At 48.7% G+C, this 22,124-nt stretch overlaps 1 protein-coding gene across 1 annotated transcript in view; it reads left to right on the top strand.

The window, feature by feature from the left end:
- Positions 1-22,124, top strand: part of LOC128722820 (protein spire) — a 110,370-nt gene continuing 88,246 nt past the window's right edge. The window contains exon 1 of the mRNA XM_053816501.1: positions 1-412. Coding sequence (XP_053672476.1) covers positions 1-412 — 412 coding nt within the window. The remainder of the gene's footprint in view (positions 413-22,124) is intronic.

Genomic DNA, 22,124 nt, shown 5'->3' with positions numbered 1-22,124 from the left:
ATGGCATCGTCGGAAGCGGAAAGCCCCATCCCGGTCTGCCCACCACTGCCGGCTCCCGTCGCGACCTGTCGAAGGACATCCAGGACGTGCGGTGAGACCGACACTGGGGCGCCCGAGGAGGGCCACAAGTACGCGAAGTACAACGTGACAGGTCCGACGGGGACGGAGGGTGGGATCGGGCCGGTGGCCGAAGTTGTCCCCGCGGGTGCGGTAACACTCGAGGAAATCCTGAAAACGTTCAATGCGCCCATCTCCGAGGATCAAGCGTGGGCGTTGATTTACCAAACGGCGCGAATGTATAAGACTCGGCTGCAGGAACCGGGTGGCCGGTTGCGGGATCTCCGGATACCCCTGCATCCGCATCAGCTACATGTGCAAAAGGACGGTGGTTGTGTCATCACCGCACGAACAGGTACGTTTTATGGGGCTGGGCAATATGGCAAGAGAAATTAATCGCACTTCTTAAAAGGGGTTTGGATTGCATAAAATAAACCCTTCGAGGACTTTTCAAGTCGTAATTCCATCCCCTATGCGATTGTCACCTGAAGATGGTGACATACGCGGGCTCCACAAATAACCACCGCCGACACGTCCTGACGGCTTAACAGGGCGCTTGTCTTTGTTGTGACTCCCTCAAGTGTTCCTACTAATGAATGGTGAGTCTAGCAAACAACACGTTCGCCAAGATACGGAACAGGGCGGTGCTTTCTGAGCTGGCCCTCTTCCTGGAGTGGTTCAGATTAGGGTTTTTAGTATTTTTAACCCGTTTTTCAATGAGAGGACGCTAAAGACGGAAATTCGTCAGCACTGATAGCGGCAACGTCAGCCATCTGCATGACTTAAACCTCTGGATTGTTGTAGTACGATCTCTCAACGGATTAAGAAACGGGGATTTTTTGTTCTCTACTTCAACCCTACATTAGAACACGTTTTTAAAATGCATGAGGTCACTTCTTGTTGGGTGACACAGATGGTTATGCTGACACCGAATCGGTCACGAATTTGAAACATTGTGTTGATTTTCTTATTTTGTATGTCTGTTTTACCATTTCCTAACAGTTCCCTGCGCATTTCTGCGTTACAGCGACGATGATTTTTTTTTCCATCTCCCTTACCCTTTCGCCAAGGTTATGACAAATAATCGATCGCGGTACTGCGGGTAATGATGTCAGCGCCTTTACGGCCTGCTCAAGGACTTTCTTTCGGGCAACAATATGACCTAATCGGGGCGAAAAGATCTCAAGGATTTATTGGTGTGGAATTCGCTCCAATTGGCAACCGTTGGCCCTTGCATCGAACGTATCGAGTGTTGCTATCTTGGCTTTCTGAATTCCCCAAGGCTTAAGATGGGTTATTTGTGGGTCCAGCTTGAGTGCGCCTTTGGCTGCGGTTGTTCTCCAAAATAAAGAAAGAATGACATCGTACATCTGTTCAGTGGTTCTTCATGCTGGCAAGACACGTGGGTTGCAGGGTCATACATAAATCAGCCCTCGTTGGCTTGGGCGGTATAGGGTTGGTTTTTTTGAGTACGTCGACCACCACTGCCGGCGTAAATGGAAATAAAACGGGTACGTGCGTTCTCTGCGCCGGCGGAATCGTATGTCGCAATCGATATAACTCTTCATAAGCTCCAGTACAATTACCCGCCGTGCGCCCTGTGCCAACGAACTTATTTGGGAGGCCAGTCTAGAACCACCCACGCGAGGATGGGAAATTGAACAATGCCCCACCGGATCCCGGATGGGTTTCGACACGAAACCCCGGGCGCATATCCTGCCCGGACCCGTCTCAATTTGGAGACGTCTCGAAAATAGATTGAAAGAATTGTTTCGGAATGGATGCTGGGACTTCCCTTTTGGGGTGTGTGGAAGTTCACTTCGGTTCGGTTTCAGTTCGGTTCTTAATACGTAAAGTGTGCTCTTCCGGTCGCCTAAAGGCAGCTGTGGCTTTTTTTTCTCTCTCTCTGTTATTTGAAAATAATTCGAATCGTGTGCCTTGATTGGGTTCACTTATTTCGACACCTTCGGGGGGTCTGCTAACAGGCAAACGTACCCAAAAGCAGGCACCGGATCAGAATAGGTGTAATAGAGTGCGACCATCGAAGGGAGTGGTTCCAAACAGATGAAGCCATTCGCCGGGCTACCGTGGGTCTGAACGGAAAATTGATCGGCTCATCAACGCGTGGTAGAACTTCACCGAGCCGAAAAGTTCGTGAGCCAATTAGTGAACGGGCTCTAGAATCAGAACGTGCTTTGCGTTTAATCTCGCGGCCGTTCTTGTCAAAATCGACGAGCGGTTGTTAAGTGTCCGAATTTCCCGGGCTGTAGGTAATTATAATTAAATCGTGTAGAAGCGGCCACATGATCGGAACAATTTAGAGCCATTTTTCTGCAGCTGAGCAGCGTTTTGCGCCCGTTAGAATAAACCCGCTAGCAGCCTGGAGGTGGAAAAAGGCCCCTTTAAACCGTCTGCCGGGTGGGCGCCGGAAGCAATGGGAAATAAAACCAATCGCAATATCTTCACCGGACCGCGCATTTCCGGTGTTGCGGGACAAACATGTTGCGATGTTTCGTTACGTTTGGCCGCAAGCAGGTGTTGTTTTTCTTGCATATGAACGGTTTTCACGCAACGGTAACGGGCTCAGATGCGGGGCGGAAAAATCATCATGAGGTTGGCTGCCTGTTCGGCTAAACCAATCAAGTTTAATGCGCCGGACAAATGGGCTGCATCGTCGGTGGGTAGGTGCGCCTTCCTCGGAACAGCTCGCAAATAGAACAATTACGAAGGTCGATGCTCGCTTCCTGGGTGTGGAAAACACCGAGCTTGAAGAAATGTTTAAGCCGAAGATTAAAGCTGCTCGATCTTGGCCTCAGAACGTCCACCAAATAATCAAAAAGGAACCGAGCCGGTAGACGTAAAAACAAACCCCATCCTAATGCTAATGATGAACTTAGTGAGAGGGGAACCTTCTCCAGTGCTCTCGATGGTACACTTGCTGCCCCAGCAAGTGCGCTTGCCTCACGACTTTGCGGCCCATCGCCCGAACGGACGTGCAGGAAAACATCAATCAAGGGCTAGTTTATGGTGGCTCGGTTTCCCTATAAAGCCCCGTGCCAGCATGCGCGAGATAAGTACCGGTCATGACGGAACGCCGAAGTACTTTCGATTGCTCGATCGAACGAAGACGCTCCTCGAAGCATCCATTTTGATGGGTCATGATCGCTTGGGCACCCCCTTCGCTTCGATCCCTTCGATGATCTGCCTCACGGTCACGGTTTTTAATAACGAACGAACGAACGAACCGTACTACCTTTCGCTCGGTGCTTTTTCGACGTTCGAGAACCATTCGTACGGTAGGGTTGAATAAGTGTGCTGGCTCGTGTGTCGTACCTCCACCGGTTGGCCCTAATTGGAAGGAAGTGACTTCCCAATTTCCAAAAAAGCCAGCCAACTCCCGCCGGTGCTGTGGCTTTCCCTTGACCATTGGAGATCGATTCCGTGCCGCGTTGCCCTCCAAAAAGAGCACCAGGGTCAGGCGTTCTTGGATGTCGATTTTCCACCACGGCTCGAACCGTCCGTTTTACGTCCTATGAGGCAGAGAAAGTCAAACATTGCCGATCGTTTGGTAATGATTCTGAGTATGTCTGTTTTTTGTTTCGCCTCCTCTGTTCAAACTGCTTGTTTGAGGAGCTTGGGTCGTGCTTCCCTTGGCATTTAGAGGGAAGCATTTGAATGTCGCTATTGAACGTCTTCATCGCTGTAGCGCTAATTTATAGATGGGTTTGGTTTTGAGGATCATTTACCAAAATAAGAATAATATTTGCTTGAACTTTGTTGAATTTCATAAATTTTCTGAACCCATATTCGGGTATTGCTGTTTGGAGAAGGGCTTGTTATGTGCTTTGTAGGTGGAAATGTAACATTTTCCGTGGGTTTTCTGCGCAGTGTCGCTTATGGTTCCCAACGCCAGAAACCAAGATCAAAGTTCGTCGGGCCCTTGTTTCCTGTGGGATGTAAAAGAACCAACCGTGGCAAGAGAAGCTCGGTCGTTCTTGCGGTTTATTTGTCTGCCAGGACCGTGGCTGTGGTTTCGGGGTAAAATTATTCAATCTGTTGATGAGATGGAAGCTCAAAAAGTCAAGGGGTGCTGTTCCACGCTACATACATCCAGGAAAACCCCATGAAAAACCCCACACCTGTTGGTTGTGTCCATCAAAATTTCATCCTCCAGCTGGAAGGCCCTCTTCACGAAGGGTGCACATATACGGGCACGCATTCCTGTTTGACACTTGTGGCGGTTCTTTATTCCGCCAGGTGCTGTAGAATATTACCCGACGTCTTACGGCCGTTTGGAGGCGAGGCTTGTTTCACCGTTTAGTACGGTAGGAATTTCGGCTCACCGGTGAGAAGCTGAAAAGTCGCGCATTTCGTCGTTTACCGAGACGATTCCAGGAACGCACCCGACCGTCTGAACCCGCTGGGGCTTCGCTGCGTAGTGGGTTCGCGGTGGGAAATGTGAGAAAAAATAAAGCTAAAGTGTTATTTGCTTTATCGCGCCACAAGTGTACCTCCTTTTCTGTCCCACCACCTGGTCCGGGTCTTCTCCGGCATTCATTAATTTAATGCCATCATGACTTTTTCTTCGCCGGTTGTTGCGTGGACAACAAAAAAACGTTCTCATTTGAATATATACATACACGGGGAAGGAAATGGCGTGGAGGAGAAAATGAAAACATCATCTCGAGAATCCTTCCGGCGGTGGCGTGGCTGGGAAAAAAAGGGTGCGCAAACTCTTGACGGTAACACCGAAAAGGTGCGTGAAAGCGCATTAAAATCTCGACGAAGGTAAAGTGCCTGCTTGAAAAGGGTGAAAAAGGGGAGGAAAAGATGTAAAAGTTAAAGAAACAAAAAAAAATCGGGACGGTGAAAACAGCATCACCCAAGACCGCGTCTCACCGAGCTGCGTGCGCCCTTAATTGTTAATTGTTAAGGGCACGGTTTTTATGGTAATGGTGGTTTGATTTGGCGTTCGTCCGGACGCGCGCACGCGTAAGGTAGCTTTTATTTTCCACCCTCCTGGCAGCGTTTTCATCCCTCACCCCCCCCCCGGGTGGGTGGAAGGCCTTAAGTGTCGCTGTAATCACCACCGAAACAAGAATGATTTATTACAGCAGGATGTTACCTGTGGCGAACACTCTTGAAATTTATCCTCGCTTAAAGAAGGTAGGAAGGGAGCATTTATGCTCACTCTCCGGTGTGGCTTATGCTTTATGGAACAACGATTATGTTGGGAGAATGTTTGTTCGGTTGTTTGGCGCATTGACGACGATCCGTTGTATTTGTGTTTAATCTTTCTTCGATTATGCATTTCTAAACCCAATTCAAGTAACCATGGCGCTTCTTTTCTGATCCAATTTTGCCATAAGAAGGCGTTTCGTTTGTGCTCTCTCTCACTCTCGCCGTACGATGTAATGTTACGAAATGGCTCGCGATCTGAATCCCAACACCCCCGTCGAGTAGGTGGGTGTGTAACGCCACCAGACCAAAAGGCGACTTCTGTGAGAAGAAATGAGCCTACTCCTCTTCGGAAGATTGCGTGTGCGCGTTCGGTACGATTTTTTTTGGTACCGATTTCATTACGGATGCCCGTGCGGCCAGTGGCACACTCATTTGGGTGGGTTTTTTTTATGCTCTCCTCGATCGTCTGCTTTACGATTCATCTAACATAAAATTGACGATCATTTCGACGGGCGAACGGGCGTGCAACGTGCGGTTCACCGGCGAGCATGTAAAATATGTGGAAAGACGTGTAGGCGTCGAGTGAGATGCGTTCGAAATATTTCTAATTATCTCTTGCTCACTCGCAGGCTTGAGAGATCGATGGATTGATCGATCGCCGTTGGCGACAGCCAAGTGACCCAGTTGCAGCGCAAAGCTGCCAAAAAGAGCTGACAACAATCGTGCCGAGAGGTTATCGAGTGCGAAATTATTCGAAAAAATGATTTCCAATTCAAGAGGATAAAACTACTCGCTCACACTCCCGGCTGCATGAGGCTAGAAATTGATGAATTAACACTTCACGCGTCGTCAAACCCATTCGTGACGCGAATCCGCAAGCGTGAGACTCGCCCGGATGTTAGCGTGGGCGAACGGATAACGCCGACTGTGCCGACGGTTGGCGTTTTGTTTTTTTTTCCACGCCAGACAACGGCCGCGTTTTCTTGCCATCGCGTGCCCGCCTCGGGGGTGCAGCGTGATTTTTGCTATTATTTGCCATTGCACACCACCCAAACGTTGCGTGGAGGTGCCATACATATCGATGCGTGTGGGGTAAGCCAGAGAGAGAGAGAGACAGAGAGTGAAAAATATGCGATTATGAAATAGTTACGCATTCCTTCGTGCCACACCGTGCATCAGCGTGGCCTAACGGAATGGGAGGCCTGACGATGACGAGATGCGCCGAGCCTGACGGCTTCCTGGCCGCGTTTCCTCATCAAACACAAGCTGTTTTGCCGGCTGTCACGTTGACGGTGACACGGTGCGTCTTTTGGGGTGGGTTTTTTATATTTAAATTTCACCATTTTGATGCAAGCACGTGCGCGCGGGTGGTGGTAAAAGAAAATTGATTTTCTACCCATCGGATCGGGGAGTCGTTATCTTGCTTGGGGCTGCGCGCGGGTTTTTGTTTTGGTCGTGATTGGGGTGTGATAGCGATGGGCAAGAAGCAACACGCTGACCTAATTCCGAGCTTCAACGCGCCCAGCAGGGGGTGGTGTGAAAATTGTCAGCGTTTCCTCTCGGGGCTAGTTTTCTTTTCGAAAGCCGCGATCGTGGGGTGCGCGATAATGCATTGAAGAAATCCATTTTAGAGGGGGAAGGTTTGCGTATTAAATCAAAACTATTCATATTCGCCTCTCTCTCTCTCTCTTTCTCTCTGTCGCATTTTGTGTAATATTTTGGTGTTTTCGTGTCGCATCATTCGGAACCTCCTTTTCAGAGGAGCGAGGATCGCGTGTAATGCGTCTAGCTCCGGAGCGACCAAAAATACATTTTTTCCTTCCCTCGCCTTCGGTCGTTATGCGGAAAAATGCAGCAAATGGCGTGCACTCGTTCGATACGGGTGTCAAACGGTGCACGCAACGCGGTGAAGGAAAAACGATGATGCAATTCTCGACCCATTTCCGCCGGGCATCGTAAAGTTCGATTTCATTTCGGTGCCGCTGCTGGTTGCTTTCGAAACGCACCTTTTGCCGGGCGATCTTCTCGGGCGTCTTTCGGCGGATCGGTTAAGAGGGCGGTTGCTGCGAAGCGTCCATAAAAGGTAGCTGATTGCGTGGGGGAGAGGCTCATAGAAGCCGGACCCGGATCGTGGTAGGAATGCGATCTCACGAGTTTGACAGATTCCATCAGGCGATTGGTTCTACCGGGAGCGATTTGGTGTGTCATCGATCGTGTTCTAGCCACACTAAAAACCCCTTCTTCACACTAGCTCATAATTGAGATGAGTTGGTTGTTGGGGGTTATTTTGGGGAGTCTTTTTTCCCTCTATCACAGCCTGCCTGGGAGTGCCTCATTTCGGATCTTCTCTTCTGCATGCCCATAACTAGCGAGCGGTCCCCAATGTCGGCTATCTCCTAGGCGTGAGCAGTTTTGGGTGCTTTTTTGCCGCCAACAATTTCTTTGTTATGCATTTTGAGCAGATCTGAAGATTCATGGGTGTTATCGGGGATTATAATCATAGAGAGTCCATAAATCCTATCGCGTGTGGAGCTCATTGACCCGCGAGCGCACTATCGAGTGGCGATTTTTATAACTGTTTTCGCGTTGATTGGATTTTACCATAAATGAGTGGCCGCACCGAAACAGCACGAATTGTGCTGGGGAAATATATCGGTCAATCGTGGCGAAAGAACTCTGCCGCCCGGTTGGCTTTGAAGCGAAGCCTAGACGCCGGCTGATCTCATCATCGGTGTGGCGGCTTTCTTTCGCTAATCCCGATTGCCATGAATGAGGCAGGACCGTTTTCTCTACGGATCGCAGCTTCCGCGGTCGTTCTTTATCGCATGCCTGTTTTTGGTATTCTGTGTTTAAAATTAAACCGTTAGCTTGCTCGGTTAATGTTCTTGATATCAAGAACCCTTTCAGGAGATTCGATGACGCGCAAAAGTTGATGCATACCTTGTTACTGTCTACTTTCTAAGTATGCTCTTAAAAGTCATAAACAAGAATGAAAATTTGTCCTTCCGTTTGATTTTAACCAAGCATGTCTGATTATCTTAAAGCTTCCCAATAGAAACGAATGGCACACAAGAATGTCTTTAAAATATGTCGCCACAGTTGGCATCGCCATTTCAACACATCTCATAATCGATGCATGCTTGGTTGGATTCTATTTTCGATCGATTTTCGCCATCCAACCCTTTTCTAGATGGCCCTTTTTGCGCCTCACCAAAAAACACATAAAAATGTCACCGACCAGGCCAGGCGAGGCCACCGATCCTGCTGATGAGCTTAACAGTCGCAGCCGTCGCATCTCGCGAAGAAAGTGGACCAGGTCCAGTTTCCCGTTTGGTCGCCTTGTGCGATTCTTCGCCAGGGTGTGTGTGTTTCGGGTGGTTATTAAAAACTAAATAAAATCCAAAGCACATTTCTGGCGCGCGTTATTAGGAGATCGAATTCTCTTTCCCGCCACACGGCATTCTGCGAAGCCCGCAATTATTGCCGTTTCTTGTTCCGTGGTGTTTGCCATCGAGCGGTTCCATCGCTGGTTCCAAAACCGGCTTGATTTTATCGGCGAAACCCCCCCGATCGAACCCGGGCGTGTTGTTATGAATGAAACCGGCCAGAAGGTGTTCCGTGTTTTTCCGCTTCTTCGCCGTGCCAGCGGAGGAAAACCGCAAACGCGCGAAAAAGATAACGCCAACTGCTCGGTTCGGCGTGTGCGTTTAAAAGCGACGGTTTGCCGACGATGGGGTTGCATTTGAGTGTTTGATTTGTTCGGAATGCTTTTTTTTCTCTCTCTCTCGACCCTCCTCTAACGTTTCCTCTGCTGTCACATGTGACGGGGCACATTCCGAACGAACACGTACGCTTCCCGGTGGCTCCCGGCAGTTCTGGTCGCGGTGTTTGATATCTTCGATCGGCGCGTACGATTTCATCCAGGTTTGCTGTTGCCCAGTTGAAGGGCGATTTGGGCTCTCTTCAACTGACGACCAAACCAGCGCATGTCATGCTCCAAAGCGATGGATTAGGGACACCGTGCACCAAGACGAGAACCGTTCGCGTAGGGCGAATAAATCTACCCCAACGGGCAGGTGTGGAGCCCGGTCCAGTTGATGGTAGGCTTTTTGGTGGCGCGATATTTCGAACCTGCGTGCCCGCGAGCCTGACCCAGTTACCCAAAAGTAAGTGAATTAATGGAATACGAACGATGACGTCCGGTGCGGGACGATCTATCGTAGCGGATCGAAGAGTCTGAAGCCTGAAAGGCGCAATCCGCTAGATTGCCGCGAAAACGGTGCTGCCTGCGAGAACGGCCACCCGGACCAGTTTGCTCCAGTTTTTGCCGTTTTTATTCGGTGGTGGCGAAGAGGGAACTAAGCGGCGCGTGGAATGGAGGCTGTTAAATTCGTCTTTTCCGCAAAGTAAATTTCCTGCCAGCAGAAGGCATGTGGACCGCGTGGTGCTGCGGGTGGAAAAGCGGTCCGAGTAAATGGTTTTGTTTTCGGTCACTTGAGGTGTTGATGAGGACGCGAGCTAACAAATGGACGCGAGGGGCCAAAAAAAAAGGGGAGCCAAAAGTACAGTAATATCATTACGCAAACGCAAACGGGACGGTGGAGGTGAAGCAGAAAACAAATCGCCCCTAAATCGATCTAATTCGTCGGCCCGCCGGTTGACGATTTTTGTGGCAGGTTGCGCGGCCAGCTGTTCGGTAAGATGCAGCGAGCAGACAAAACCGGCACACGGAACGGTGGATTTTTCGGGACATCGGTCTACTTTAGCGGAGTGATTGGATTGCCGCAAAGGCGCGTGGTGTTGAAAATGTGATCAATCACACACCGATGCGTACACGGTGTGGTTTAAAACGTTACAGTTGGAACTGGACTTACATTGTTTATTACACCCCGAGATCGCCTTAAGTGGTGGTTGCGGTTTTTTTTGACACACTGTGACGAATTGGCCGGTTGACAAGATGTAAGATGTGGTTGATTTGCAACAGTAGACTTAGGAGCTCGCTATGATTGTTAGCAAACGCGATCCGATTGTGAGTTAGGAAGCGTTCTGTTCGACGAAACCGAGTGAGATTTTGTTAGAGTCGAGTGGATATGGATATGAAAAGGAAATGCGGACCTAAAAACGCTTTCTGCTTTATCTTATCGTGATCGAGAGAGAATCCGACCGCAATGGGTGTATTATTTATCCCTGTGTGCCATATATAAAATTCCACTAACTAGAAGGTTAAAATGAGACCAATAATTTATAATGAAGTTAATATTGCAAGAACTTATTTGAATGGAAGGCCCAATGTAACTGAAGTGCAACATTAAATCATCTTTAAGAATCACTCCGCCGTTTTCCACACAATATAACTCCAAACCGCGAATCGTCAGACCTTTATACACTGGCTCATGAAGCTCCGCCTAGAGGTCAAAGTGGTCCTGCGAATTCCCATGCGAGACAACAACGTGTCACGCTTCAGCTCCCAGGCTCTTCAGTTGTACCCTGTCAGCGACTGGCTTCCATTCCCCTTAAGCTGCAATGGCTCCGAAAAGGGACGGAAGGGAACGATTTCCAACCTGTCGCCCATCGCAGGAAGACGACCTCGAGCCTCACAGACATTCCGGCGACGTTCCCATCCGTCCCGGTTCCTCTGTTCTCTGTCCCCTTAAGCAACGGCAAACTGATCGCCAATCGCGACCGGCTCTGCTTAGGGCCACGGCGAAAGACGAACGTTATGCAATTTTCCACCTTCTTGCACCGGCAAACGATCGGTTTAGCTGCGCATCGTCATGTTTCTCGCCCGGGCTAATGCCACCGGGCTACACCGGGTGGCTTCCAACGGTACACCGGTGGAAAACAAACAAATTGTTTCACTTAAGTTGTTCGAGAGAATCACCCTCAAGATGAGCGAGACTGGTTTAGTCGAGCGATTGTTTTATTTTGCGCCTGCTTCCGCCATCGGGAATACAAGCGGTACATATCAGACTGGAGCCGATCGTCATCGTTTGCCTATCGTTGGGATTGTTGCACAAAATCTCCGATTTGCTGGAACAATGCGGTTGGGCGATCTGCAGATTGCAGATTGGGACCCGCAGCGGTTGCATTCGATGGCACCGGTTGTGTTGCGTTGGGAGATGTGAATTTAGGATAAGGAAAAACAGGACCGATACGATGGATGCACCTGTGGTTGGGGAGCTAGTGCTGGAGCACAACTATTGCGCAACCGGTTTTAGCATATAAACAAAACAAAATGCGCCCCCGGCACACACGCCACTGGAGATGGAGTGATGGTGATTTGAGAATGTAATGATCTGGTTTAAATGATACATTTTGAGGATTGAAACTAGCTCGCAAATCCACAGCCATCCATAGCCGTCTATGAATATTCACAGTCATCGTGAACAGAATTGTTCTGTTCTGTGGGTGAGTAATATTTTTCTTTTTTTTGCTGCTGCTAATGGCCAATTCTTTTAATGTGGTCAGCAGAGATCGAGCGTCGTTTGCATTTTTCGACGATTAACATCAATATTTGCATGCGCGAGGCAAGGGTGAAGTAAAACAGCTAGAGCTGCAATACTATATTCGTGATATTTTTAGAAGATAAAGGATAAAAACAAAGTTCTACTCCCCCTGAGTATTACATGAAAGTATCAAAATGTATCCCTATCAGGCAGTTTTGCTCAATATCACTGTTCATAAACTATACACAATGTGTTTTAATGCAGCAGTTATTATAGTAGCTGTATGGAAACTATTTTGTAATATTTTCTCTTAGTTTTATGGGTAAACCCATGAATATTTTATTGTGAGAAAAAGCTAAAAATGTTATATACTGCGTAGAGGCTATTAAACTTACAATGTTAGACAACCGGTGACATCCCGTAGCCTCTAGGGATGTTCCGCGCACGAATCGAATGGGTCAGCTGCCAGCTGCCTGCAGTGAAATGGAAATGACTAACCAGCGCCATAAAAATTAAAGTGGGCACGATGGGCCGCAGCATATGTTTGGGCCCCGGAGCTCCCATGGTCAAGGTCGGTGGCCTGAATAATATTGGCAGCAGGCAGCAGCGCGAGTCGATGTCGCCGGTCACGCCGACAGTCAGGACGAGTCCGCTCCGGAAAGCAAAATTGTGAAGAATAATTTATGCTCAGACAATTTCCCTCCCCACGGCGTTCGAATGTGCGCGATGTTGCGCGATGTGGCTCGCATGCGCTGCGTGTGCTCTGAGGGCAAAAAGGGCAAACACATCACCAAGAACAATGGATGTGCTAATTAGAGCTTTCGCACCCAAACCGACCGGATCGCGCATGGGGTTGTGGTTACGCTTAGGTCAAGCGTGGGTCCGAGTTTGGTTCAGGTTGTTGGGGAGGGAGCATGAATCGTTCTCTTCCGGCGGCTTTCGGGCGATCTAACAGCGCTGATCTGCGATCTGACAGTCGTGGACCTTCTCGAAGGGCCGTTTAAATGAGTCTTTACAAACGCCTGAGTCATTAGAGGCATGCCGGGACGATTGTGGAAAGTCGTTCCTCGACACCCTTTTAGGTATGGCGGTTGAAGGTGTCATCTAAGCAGCTTATCGGCACACGGGCAGACATTAAAGTGGGTTTCGCCTCCTATCGGGACTTGGCGATCACAAGAGCACTGTGTGAAAGCTATCTCCCCAGGGGGGCGTAATGGAATAGAATTTAAATCGTTCGTTTCCCAAGGGATAAATGCCCCATGTGTACTGGGAGACATCTTAGTTCTCTCGCTTGGAGCAGTTATTCTTGTGACTTAAAACTCGTTGTGACATTCTCTTTGAGGGCACCCCAAAATTACCTCACTAACCTACCATAGCGACTGAGTTTGTTGATCAAATTGCGGACAAATTGGCCCTTGAAATCACCCATCTAGACCCCGAGTGTGCAGATCATCTTGACAGTGACGTCTTAGAAGTGGATGACCCTTTCCGCTGCTCAGTTTTCTAACATGTCACAATCTTCGACCCCAAAAAAGAGTAGCTCCTCCATTGCAAGGTGTGTGTGCTTTTTTCCCACACTACAAAAAAGGTTCCGCTGCAGTCTGAAAGGAAAGCCCGCGTGAAGGTATATCAACGTGTAATTTCATTGTTTTATTGGTATTATTTAATTTGCTCTTCCATCCTGTCTGGGGCCTGTTGACAGGGACGGATTTCTGGGTGGTGCATTTACTATGCCATCTTTGCCTTTTTTTCCGTCGGTGTCTCTTGTTTGAATCCACCAGGGGCTTGCGCAAACCAACCCCATCGGATGGGTTAAAATGTAGATCGGATCTTTTCCTTTCGCTCGCGTCCGACTCGCGTTGCGTGCTTTCAGTGTGCCTCGCTGAGGCTGGTAGTTAGCTTTAAGACGTTGAGTGATTGCTCTCATTTCATCGCTTCCGGGCCGTGGCCGGGTTTTTGCACGGCCCAAGATTCGGTGGGAGTTGCCGGAGTAGTTGAGAGGAGACGGAGTCGCTTGTTCGTGGTGGCAAAAATCGCTAAGAGGTCTCTTCCGACACATTTACGTCATGTAAGATACATCACACGTCGGTCCGGTGCGGTATTATGTCCTGGCGTGGGAAACTGCAGATATTCGGGCTGTCCAAAATCGCACAGCACATAAAGGTGCGTGGTGGTTGTGGCGATTTTTCAATCTGATCCAGCAATGGCTAAACAAATGGTACGTTTCGTTCCGTTTCGTACGAGATGGAACTGTTTCATTGCCACTTAGTGCACGCAATCATTCACCGCATGACGATGATGGATCCGGGTACGGGACGCGAGGCTCGTTGGTTTTTATGGGATCAATTAATTTGGGGAAGTACTGTGGAGAAGCGTTTGGGGGCAGGAAAACGCTACAAATAAGCCTGCGATGGTATGACAAAAATGTATGATACATGAGCACTTGCCCGGCGCGGAGTCTTAAAGCCAAAGCGATGCTCAACCAAGCCGCAAGCAGGGGAAATGTTTTATGATTATGATGATTGCCGTACGCGATGAGGGTGGCGTTGTGCAATAAAGGCGTAAAAAAGTCCCCCAGATTTGTGTCCCAACACTCGTCACGATGGCGATTGTGGACTGGAATGGAGCTATGGAGTCGGACGACGAATGAAATCTCCTCCCGACAAAGAGTTAGATTTGCTAAAGCGTCATAGTTGCTTTCTTTGGTCGCTTAACGTTAGCAGATAGATTCACTGCACATCTTTGTACAAGCCCTTCTACCCACAGAGCTATCGTTGTCCGGTTCGGGATTGATTTGCCGCACAATTTCCCATAAAGTCGCACTATCGCTCGCGTGCCTCTAGACGTAGAGCGAATGGTGACGGCCAAACCAGAATTTCCCTCCCTCGAGGTACTTTCTACGCCGGCTCCGATTTTTTTTCTGCCTCTTCATCTCCCATCGAAGCGCAGCCAGCCCGTAGGCATGATTGCATTTCGGTGTGATTTGTGGTACGTTAATTAACGGCGAGATGGTCTTTTCTCCCGAGCGGATCCATGGCGGGCTTCTCCGTCACATGGTGAAAGATTAAAAGACACCCATGCATCATCTATCTAGCGCGCATGTGTGTAGACGTGACGTTGATGAGGCTTTTTTTTTGCTTCTAGCGCCTGCCACCTCCGGCGGTTCCCGTATTTTTCGGGAAAGCTTGTGAAAATGTGCGCCGCTGATAGTCGAGCGGCTGCGTGAATTGAGTGGGTGGATCAAGCGCAGACCGCTATCGTTGGAGCGCTGTAGGGTTGGTAACATCTCCCAGATCCGTTCCGTGATCGCTGATCATCTGCGTGTTGTCACCGGTCATGTTGTAGGCGGGTCGCGCTATGTGAAAGCCTTTCACAGCCTCACATGCACGCACCCGGGGAATCGTCAAACGGGATGGTACGATATCGTTCCCATGCTTCTCGGCGTCATCTGTGTTTTGTGTATAAATATTTTTGCGCCCCACAAACCAACCCAAACGGGTGTGCTTTCATGCTATACTCGAAGTCGTGTTTTCCGAGCTAGTTTTCCACGGGGAATCCACTTTCGCTGGCCGCTTGGGGCGATAGTAATTATTGGCTGTCGGTTTTTAGGCGGGCTCATTTGGATGCCTTTCAGTGCTACTGGGCTTAGGTTAAATTAATAACCAACGAATAGGCAGATCAACGATACCCTGATGGCAGGGTGATGGCGGTTCATTTCTCATTTGAGATCGAAAGAGCATCATCGCTTGGAAGCTGGCACCATTGACATTTTACAAGCTTGTGTTCCGGTTTTGGTGGATTGGGGGAAAAAAAACATCTGATTTTTATTATAAGCAGCGTGCATTAATTTGTGAAAATGTTTTTGTAATTTCTGCAGTGATGAAAAATTATGGCACACGTAAGATGGCGAGTTATGCTAGCTCCCAGCGATCCGCATGGGGTGAAATGTAACCTTGGGAACATTTTACGATCACCCCACGCTCCAGCGCGCCAGCCAGCGCCGTTTGGTGCCGACAAAGGAAGCGTGGAATATTTGCACCAGATCGAGCTGTGCGCGTCCGAGTCTTGCCGTGAAAAAACGATCGGCGGGTGCGTTTTCTGGGTTGAAAATCAATTTCCAAACCACCGGGGCCGGGCGCCTCAGATGAAAAGCGTCTCCGGTGACGCGCGGGTCGCGGCGTACTGTCATGTTGGAGCGGATTTTTTTTATGCTTTCGAATTAATTAGAAATGTCATTAGCCAATGGTTTGTAGCTCGTTGTTATTGTTTTCTTTTTGTTTTTCTTTCGCCGGTATTTTTGGTTCACCACATCGGTGGAAAGTTTGAAGGCATTTTTAATTTTCAACCACCACAGGAACCGCCTCGTGAAGGCGTTCGCGTCGGTTTGTTGCGACGTGGTTTACGCGCGCGCCCCCGTCGTCGGCTGGCCTTTGTTGGTTGCGCGAGTTTTCTTATAAATTACAAATTTTTCACCATCACTTTTCCGGCCGTTGGGGGGGTGGGTTTTGTTTTATTTTCGCCCTTTTTTTTTGCTTCTCTTCTCCCGTTCCGCACGTGGTTTCCCTTTTTCGTCCACCGAAGGGAGCGTGGTGGTGGAGTGGGCGAAGGAAATGTTATGCTCGGGGGTGGTGAAGGTGCGCAGCATGGCCGCATGGCGCTGTGTGACTAATGCGCCACTGTGGGTGCAACTTTTTCGTCCACTTGCCGGCATTTGTTGTCGCTTTCGTTGAAAGTTGTTTTTCTCCCGAAAACGTGCGGCTTTCCCGCGCGTGGAAAAGTGGCCACCCCTCCGAGTGGTGAGAGGAACATGATAGTGATTCCAAAGAGCCGCGGGATTGGATTTGTGGTGCCTGTCTGCAGGGCCTAAGCCGTTGTGTCGTGCGTAGTTTTTATGTCGCATTTGATTTTTTTTTCATAACAAGAGATGAATAATTTTTTCTCTCTACTTTCGGGGAAATGATTTTTCCCCAACACCAACCGGCGTCGCTAAGTGAAGCTAGTTTTCAGGTCGTTAGTTTTTACGGCGCCCGTTTCGGGGAAACATTGGAACCACATTTGTGGAGATGTCAACTCCATTGCTTCCCGAGCCCTTCCCGGGTGGTCTCTGTGTGATGAAAATTTGTAATTAAATTGCTCTGTAACCGTACGGGGCGTGTTTTGGGATGTGCGTGGTTTTGTTTTCGTTTTCACAAGAGCCCGAACAACGGGCGCCGTCAATGGTTCGGTAGTGGGATAAAGGTGTGATTGATGATTTTTGAAATATGTGCGACGATCGTTTTTAATATTTAGACAGCCGTATACAATGGGGCATGGGGCTCGCGATGGGGCGTTTTATTATGATTTCGTTTGTTAAAATAATATAATGAATGAGAAAACAGAAGTACACGGGAAAAACGCACGGGAAAAAGATCGTTAATCAACCCAGAGGACAGATTGATCCCTGTTGAACATAATTCTTCATACGCCAGAACGGAAATCACACAAGAAGAGAATAAAATGAGGATTTTGATTTTTTATCATGTTTTAGAAGTGTGAGGGAGAAATGTTTTTGTTTGGAAGGCCAAAATTAAAGCTCGCTTTGATGTGCATTAACCTGAACCCACTAGTCTGCCTCTGTTAGGCAGGCTCATGCGCGTAAGTAGATCATGGCTATTCGGTTTATGAAGTTATCCAGCATGTGGTATCATTTTCATAAATCATTCCGTCCATTTTCGAAAGCCCTTCCATTTGTTCGGATGCATTTATGGTCCCACGGCACAGGCTGCTTGTTTTGGTTGGTAACCGTTCGGTACGTTCACCTTTCCTCGCCGGTTAGAACCGACTGGCCCATAGTTCCTGTGCAGTGTGCGCCGCTGTTTATTAGCGCACGGCTCGAGTGCATTTTCCCTGCCGCGTGCGGGAGTTTTCTATATATACGCGGAGGGTTTTTTTTCTAAAGGGCAGTTGATTTTCCGGTCCACACTGCCCTAAGCGACTCACCGAAGCGTAACACTTAATGGGCAATCGCCTCGCGCCCTTCCCACGCGCAGAACGTTCTGATCCGTGTTCCGACGCTGGTACTTTCCATTGGTTCCAAATACGCGCGCGCTCGCGCGAGTGTATGTGTGTAACGGTTGGTGTGCATGTTCCACCGCATGTCGGTAGCACGCTGTTCTGCATGTACTGCTGCTCTCGGGCCCGTTTGCTTGTCGCTTTCGAAACACCTCGATCCTGCGATCTGACTGAACGCAGCATTGGGGGTCATGTTTTATGCTGCCGCTCGGTGTAAGGTGGTGCTTTGCGAGGGTGAGTGAATGAAACAAAAAAAGCGAGCCGTAAAAAACATGTAGGGCGGTTTTGTGTGAGCCCCTTTCCGTTGATAATGCTGTCAGCATTTTCCGCTGCGTTGATTTTCCCGGAACGGTAGCGCGCAGCCGTAGATCACGTCAAGTTATCATGGCATGCTGGAGGTGCTTTTTGTACCTGTAACAGGAGGCACACAACCGTTCCTGTGTGCTGATGCTGTAACCGGGTCTGGTTGAGCCAGAATCGGGCTCGGTTAAGGTGCATTGGCTACGCGTATCAGCGTACGTTGGGGATAGCATTTCCCAGCCGCCAAGTGCATCGAGGACCGGTTCTGGGGGCTTGTGGACCATCCGGCGAAGGAATGCTCAGAATGCAGGAGGTTCCTGTTGCCGCATGCCGCTATCGATGATGCTTCCGGCCGGGCAACGGGTTCTCGGTGGTTCCCATTTCGCTTGGAACGTGTTTTGCATGGGTTTTTTTATGAAAAGGAAAAAATGAATTGAGAAAAAAATAAACATGACTACAAAAATATGAAAATACCGTTCACGCGCATCGTCACGAACTCTCGTGCCGGTTATGGGGAGCATGCAGCGGAAACAAGGAAACGATGCAGGTGTGGCCGAGCGCCGTACTGCAAGAATGTTCCCAGGAAGCCGAAGAAGATGACAGGAGCTTGAATGCCGCAACTAGGAGGATGCTTTCCTGACCTCTGCTTGCGGATGGAAAAATATTGAAAATCAGGTTACTCGAAGGAAATGAGCATATTACTGCCATCGTAAGCACGTGGGATGATGCGTCCGGTTTTTGATGCATTTAGGATTTCATCGTCATAACCGCTTTGTATCGTATAGATTCACTCAGAATCGCTTCTACAAATGTCTCTTTAATGTCTGTGAACATTTTCTTTTATCTCCAATACGCATTAGAAAGGTTCCAGCACTGGAAAGGTACGTTGCAGATCGTTTGTAGCTTGTTATCTGCAACATCGCTCCTAACGGGGGCCTGATAATAGTGCTCTCGAAATCTCGAACGCGCCCACTGATTGGCAGCCCTCGTTTTCTTAAGCTCGTCGTTAATGAGCTCACGCCGACGCTGTGCAGACAATGGACAGAGAATGGTTACGGAAAATTACTGTCTTCCGCCAAAGACGCTGCCGTGTTTGCGAAAGAGGAAACACTTGCTCCAGTCGATCGTGGTTTTGGCTGGTGACGCGTGGTTTTGGCACTTCTCGGTAGCGTTTTATTTGCGCTCGCTTTAGGAAATGGCCAAACATTGGCCAGTGGCACCCGGCTGAAGTGCTACCGTTTTCGATCTCGGGGTAGCACCGGAACTGCGGAGTGGCCAAATTAATATCCGTCTTCCGGAAAATGCCATCCGCTAATCACAGTTTTTGCCCATTTAATTTCGCATTTTGTGCGGGCGAATATTCAGCGTTGCGTGGGTGATATTGTGTGCACATTTTCGCAAGTCTTTTTGTTTTTGCATCCGTCAAGCCGTGGGAGGTATGAGATGGGTGGTTGTTTCTTCTTTTCGCTGCATTTCTTCTATCGCCCGAAACACGTGAGCGTTTTGGAACTTTGTTTTCGGGTGCTCAATTTACCCGGGAGCAGAAGAAACAACGTAATGAACGAAAGGGGATCGTTTCGTTGCGGTTGAGATGGAAAGTGAAATCTAATGCTGCACCCGGCGGGTGTCTCTAGTTACGGGAAAATGGCGGAGAAATTACGCTAAACGCACGTAAAAAGTGGCCGGGTTTTAGCATCAATTGTACATTTTTGCGTACTCAGTATGCTGGCGGTAACTTTGGGGCTTTTATTTTGCTTTCTTTTCTAGTTTTATAGCTTAGTTGCAAAAACGATCGCCCGTTAATGATCCTTACAAAAGCTGGTTTGCTTTTAGCCATGGAGCAATCTAATAATGTTTCTATAAAAAAGCATTTGTGACGGAATTTGTATTCTTATTTGAGCTTCGGCATGTATAGTCATGTACGCTTTAAACTAATATTTGTAAATGAATTCGGCGTCATTGATGACAGTGAAATCGTAAAACGAAAACTCTTCAAACGCAAAATTTCGCCTTAAAGTGGATCTTTTTCAAATAGTATTGACAATGGCGACGCTTGAAAGTCCCAGCGAGTTGTCGCCTTTTCCCGGGCCAATTTGAAACCGACGCTCCCGTAGTGCCACCGGTTTCCATATCTGGCGTCATGTCGCAGCCTTTCGCATCGTTTGGCCCGATTAGCCGTGCCGACCTGACCGAAGGTGAAGGTAACAACGGCATTTAATTGACTTTCGCCTTTGCACGTCCCCAGCGATTCGATTCGTGTGTCGAGGGCTATTTTTTTTGTCGCAGCTTTTCGTGTTTTATTTTTATTTTCGTTTTTCTTTTCCTTTGCGAGAAACCTTGGCCCGGCGTCGGTTAATTACCACCGCATTCCCAGCAGGGTGTCATCGCGTATCGGATTTCGCTTCCGACGCCTGGACTCCTTTATTATCCCGACAAAAAAAAACATCGTTTCCGAATTATTTTTTCGCAATTTTTTGCGGCTATTTCTAGGAGGGGATAAAGCGTTTTAGATGAACCACCCATTAGGTCGCGCAATCTGTACAGCATCGTCGGAAGAAAGTGGTTTCTGTAAGCAAACAAAAAAAAACCTCACCCATTCAAGAGAAGAGAGCGAGAGTGTACGGCACAGTACGTTGCTTAGAGCACGGAGATGAAAATGAAGTTTCGTTTTTACCACGGCCATTTCTGCCAACCCCTCGGCAACCTCCTAGCCTATAGAAGAAGCTCGTCGGTTTGCCGTTAGTTTGCCTCCGGGCACGCCGGTGTATGCAATTTATAAATCAATGTCGATGCAAACCACGGTGACCCGCTCCATGACGCGCTGCGTGACGAATGGGCATGGTCGAGGCCGCCTTGGATCCGGCTGGTTCCGCTGGCATGCGTGTCTAGGTCGGGGTTGTCCTCCCATTTGAGCGGAGTCTTCTCACCGGGTGGTGCGGAGAAGATGCATTTGCATTTTTGCTGACAACCGACTGACCCACCGGGACTGATCTATCGACGCATGTAGCGCTGGTGCACTGGCGAACGCGTGTAGATCTTATCATCGATCATCGAGCACCAGCATCGGCTGTGGCATTACTTAAAAAAAGCTTGGAAATGGTGCATCGGGTCGCCGTCCATCCCAGTGATGGTATCTGGCTGTCCGGTGGCATGTTAGCTGTCATCGGTCCGTGGCATTTCCATCTGTTTTCCGCAGGGCATCTTCATTTGCTTTCCGGAGGCGACGATCAGAGGGGGTGCCTTTTTTCTGCTCCCCAATCGAAGCCCGATGAATACCTGCTCTAAATGGAGGAAACCAGTAGCCCCGAACGGACGGGACAACATACTCATTGGCTGGGGTTTCCAGTTTTACGCCACTGATCGATGAGATCGCGATAGCCGCGTCTCCCACTCCGTCACGGTTTCAGAGGATTCCATTTTCAAATAAAAATTGTAATTAATTTGTTGCGTGGTCGGAAATTCGCACATTTTTAATTTGGTAGTTTCATAACGGTTTTATCTGTTTGCGATCAGCTCGTTACGCGCAATGAGGAAGCGACCGTTTGTATTTCATGTTGGACCCCTCCAAACGGAGCAGGTTTACAAACCGGCCGAGCTTGTTTGGTGAACAATTTGTTGCTCTAGCTGTGGTATCACTTTGTCGTTCTATAAATTAGGCAAGAATTGATTGCTGTCAGCTTAATATTTCCTTAACAGGTGCTTTTACGACGATTCCGTGAGGTGGGTTGCTCATTTTAAGTGCTCATTTTGATTGAATATTGCAACATTCGAACGGCAGTAAAATTGCACCATTTGCCATAGCGAGGAAGAAGGAGATGGAAAATCGTAGCAATAATATTGCTTTCGACTGTTGGGAGGCTTGTGGGCACCGTAAATCATTCGCACGTAAACTGGCCGTAGACACCGTTCGCACGGACGGAAACAAATCCACCTGAAAGAGCTTAACATGGCTCGGTAGAATGGTTCCACTGCGGACTGTGTCAACGAGCCTGAAAATGAAACAGTGCGTTACGGTTGAGCCATTTGATTTTGGGTTAGACACTAAACCAGCTACATATTTTTTGTCGTTCCCTTTTTTGTTACTTCTGT

This window comes from Anopheles nili, chromosome 3 (genome assembly GCF_943737925.1).
Source record: "Anopheles nili chromosome 3, idAnoNiliSN_F5_01, whole genome shotgun sequence".
NCBI lineage: Eukaryota > Metazoa > Arthropoda > Insecta > Diptera > Culicidae > Anopheles > Anopheles nili.
Note: the sequence above shows the minus strand (reverse complement) of the source record. Positions and strands in the feature narration are given on the sequence as shown.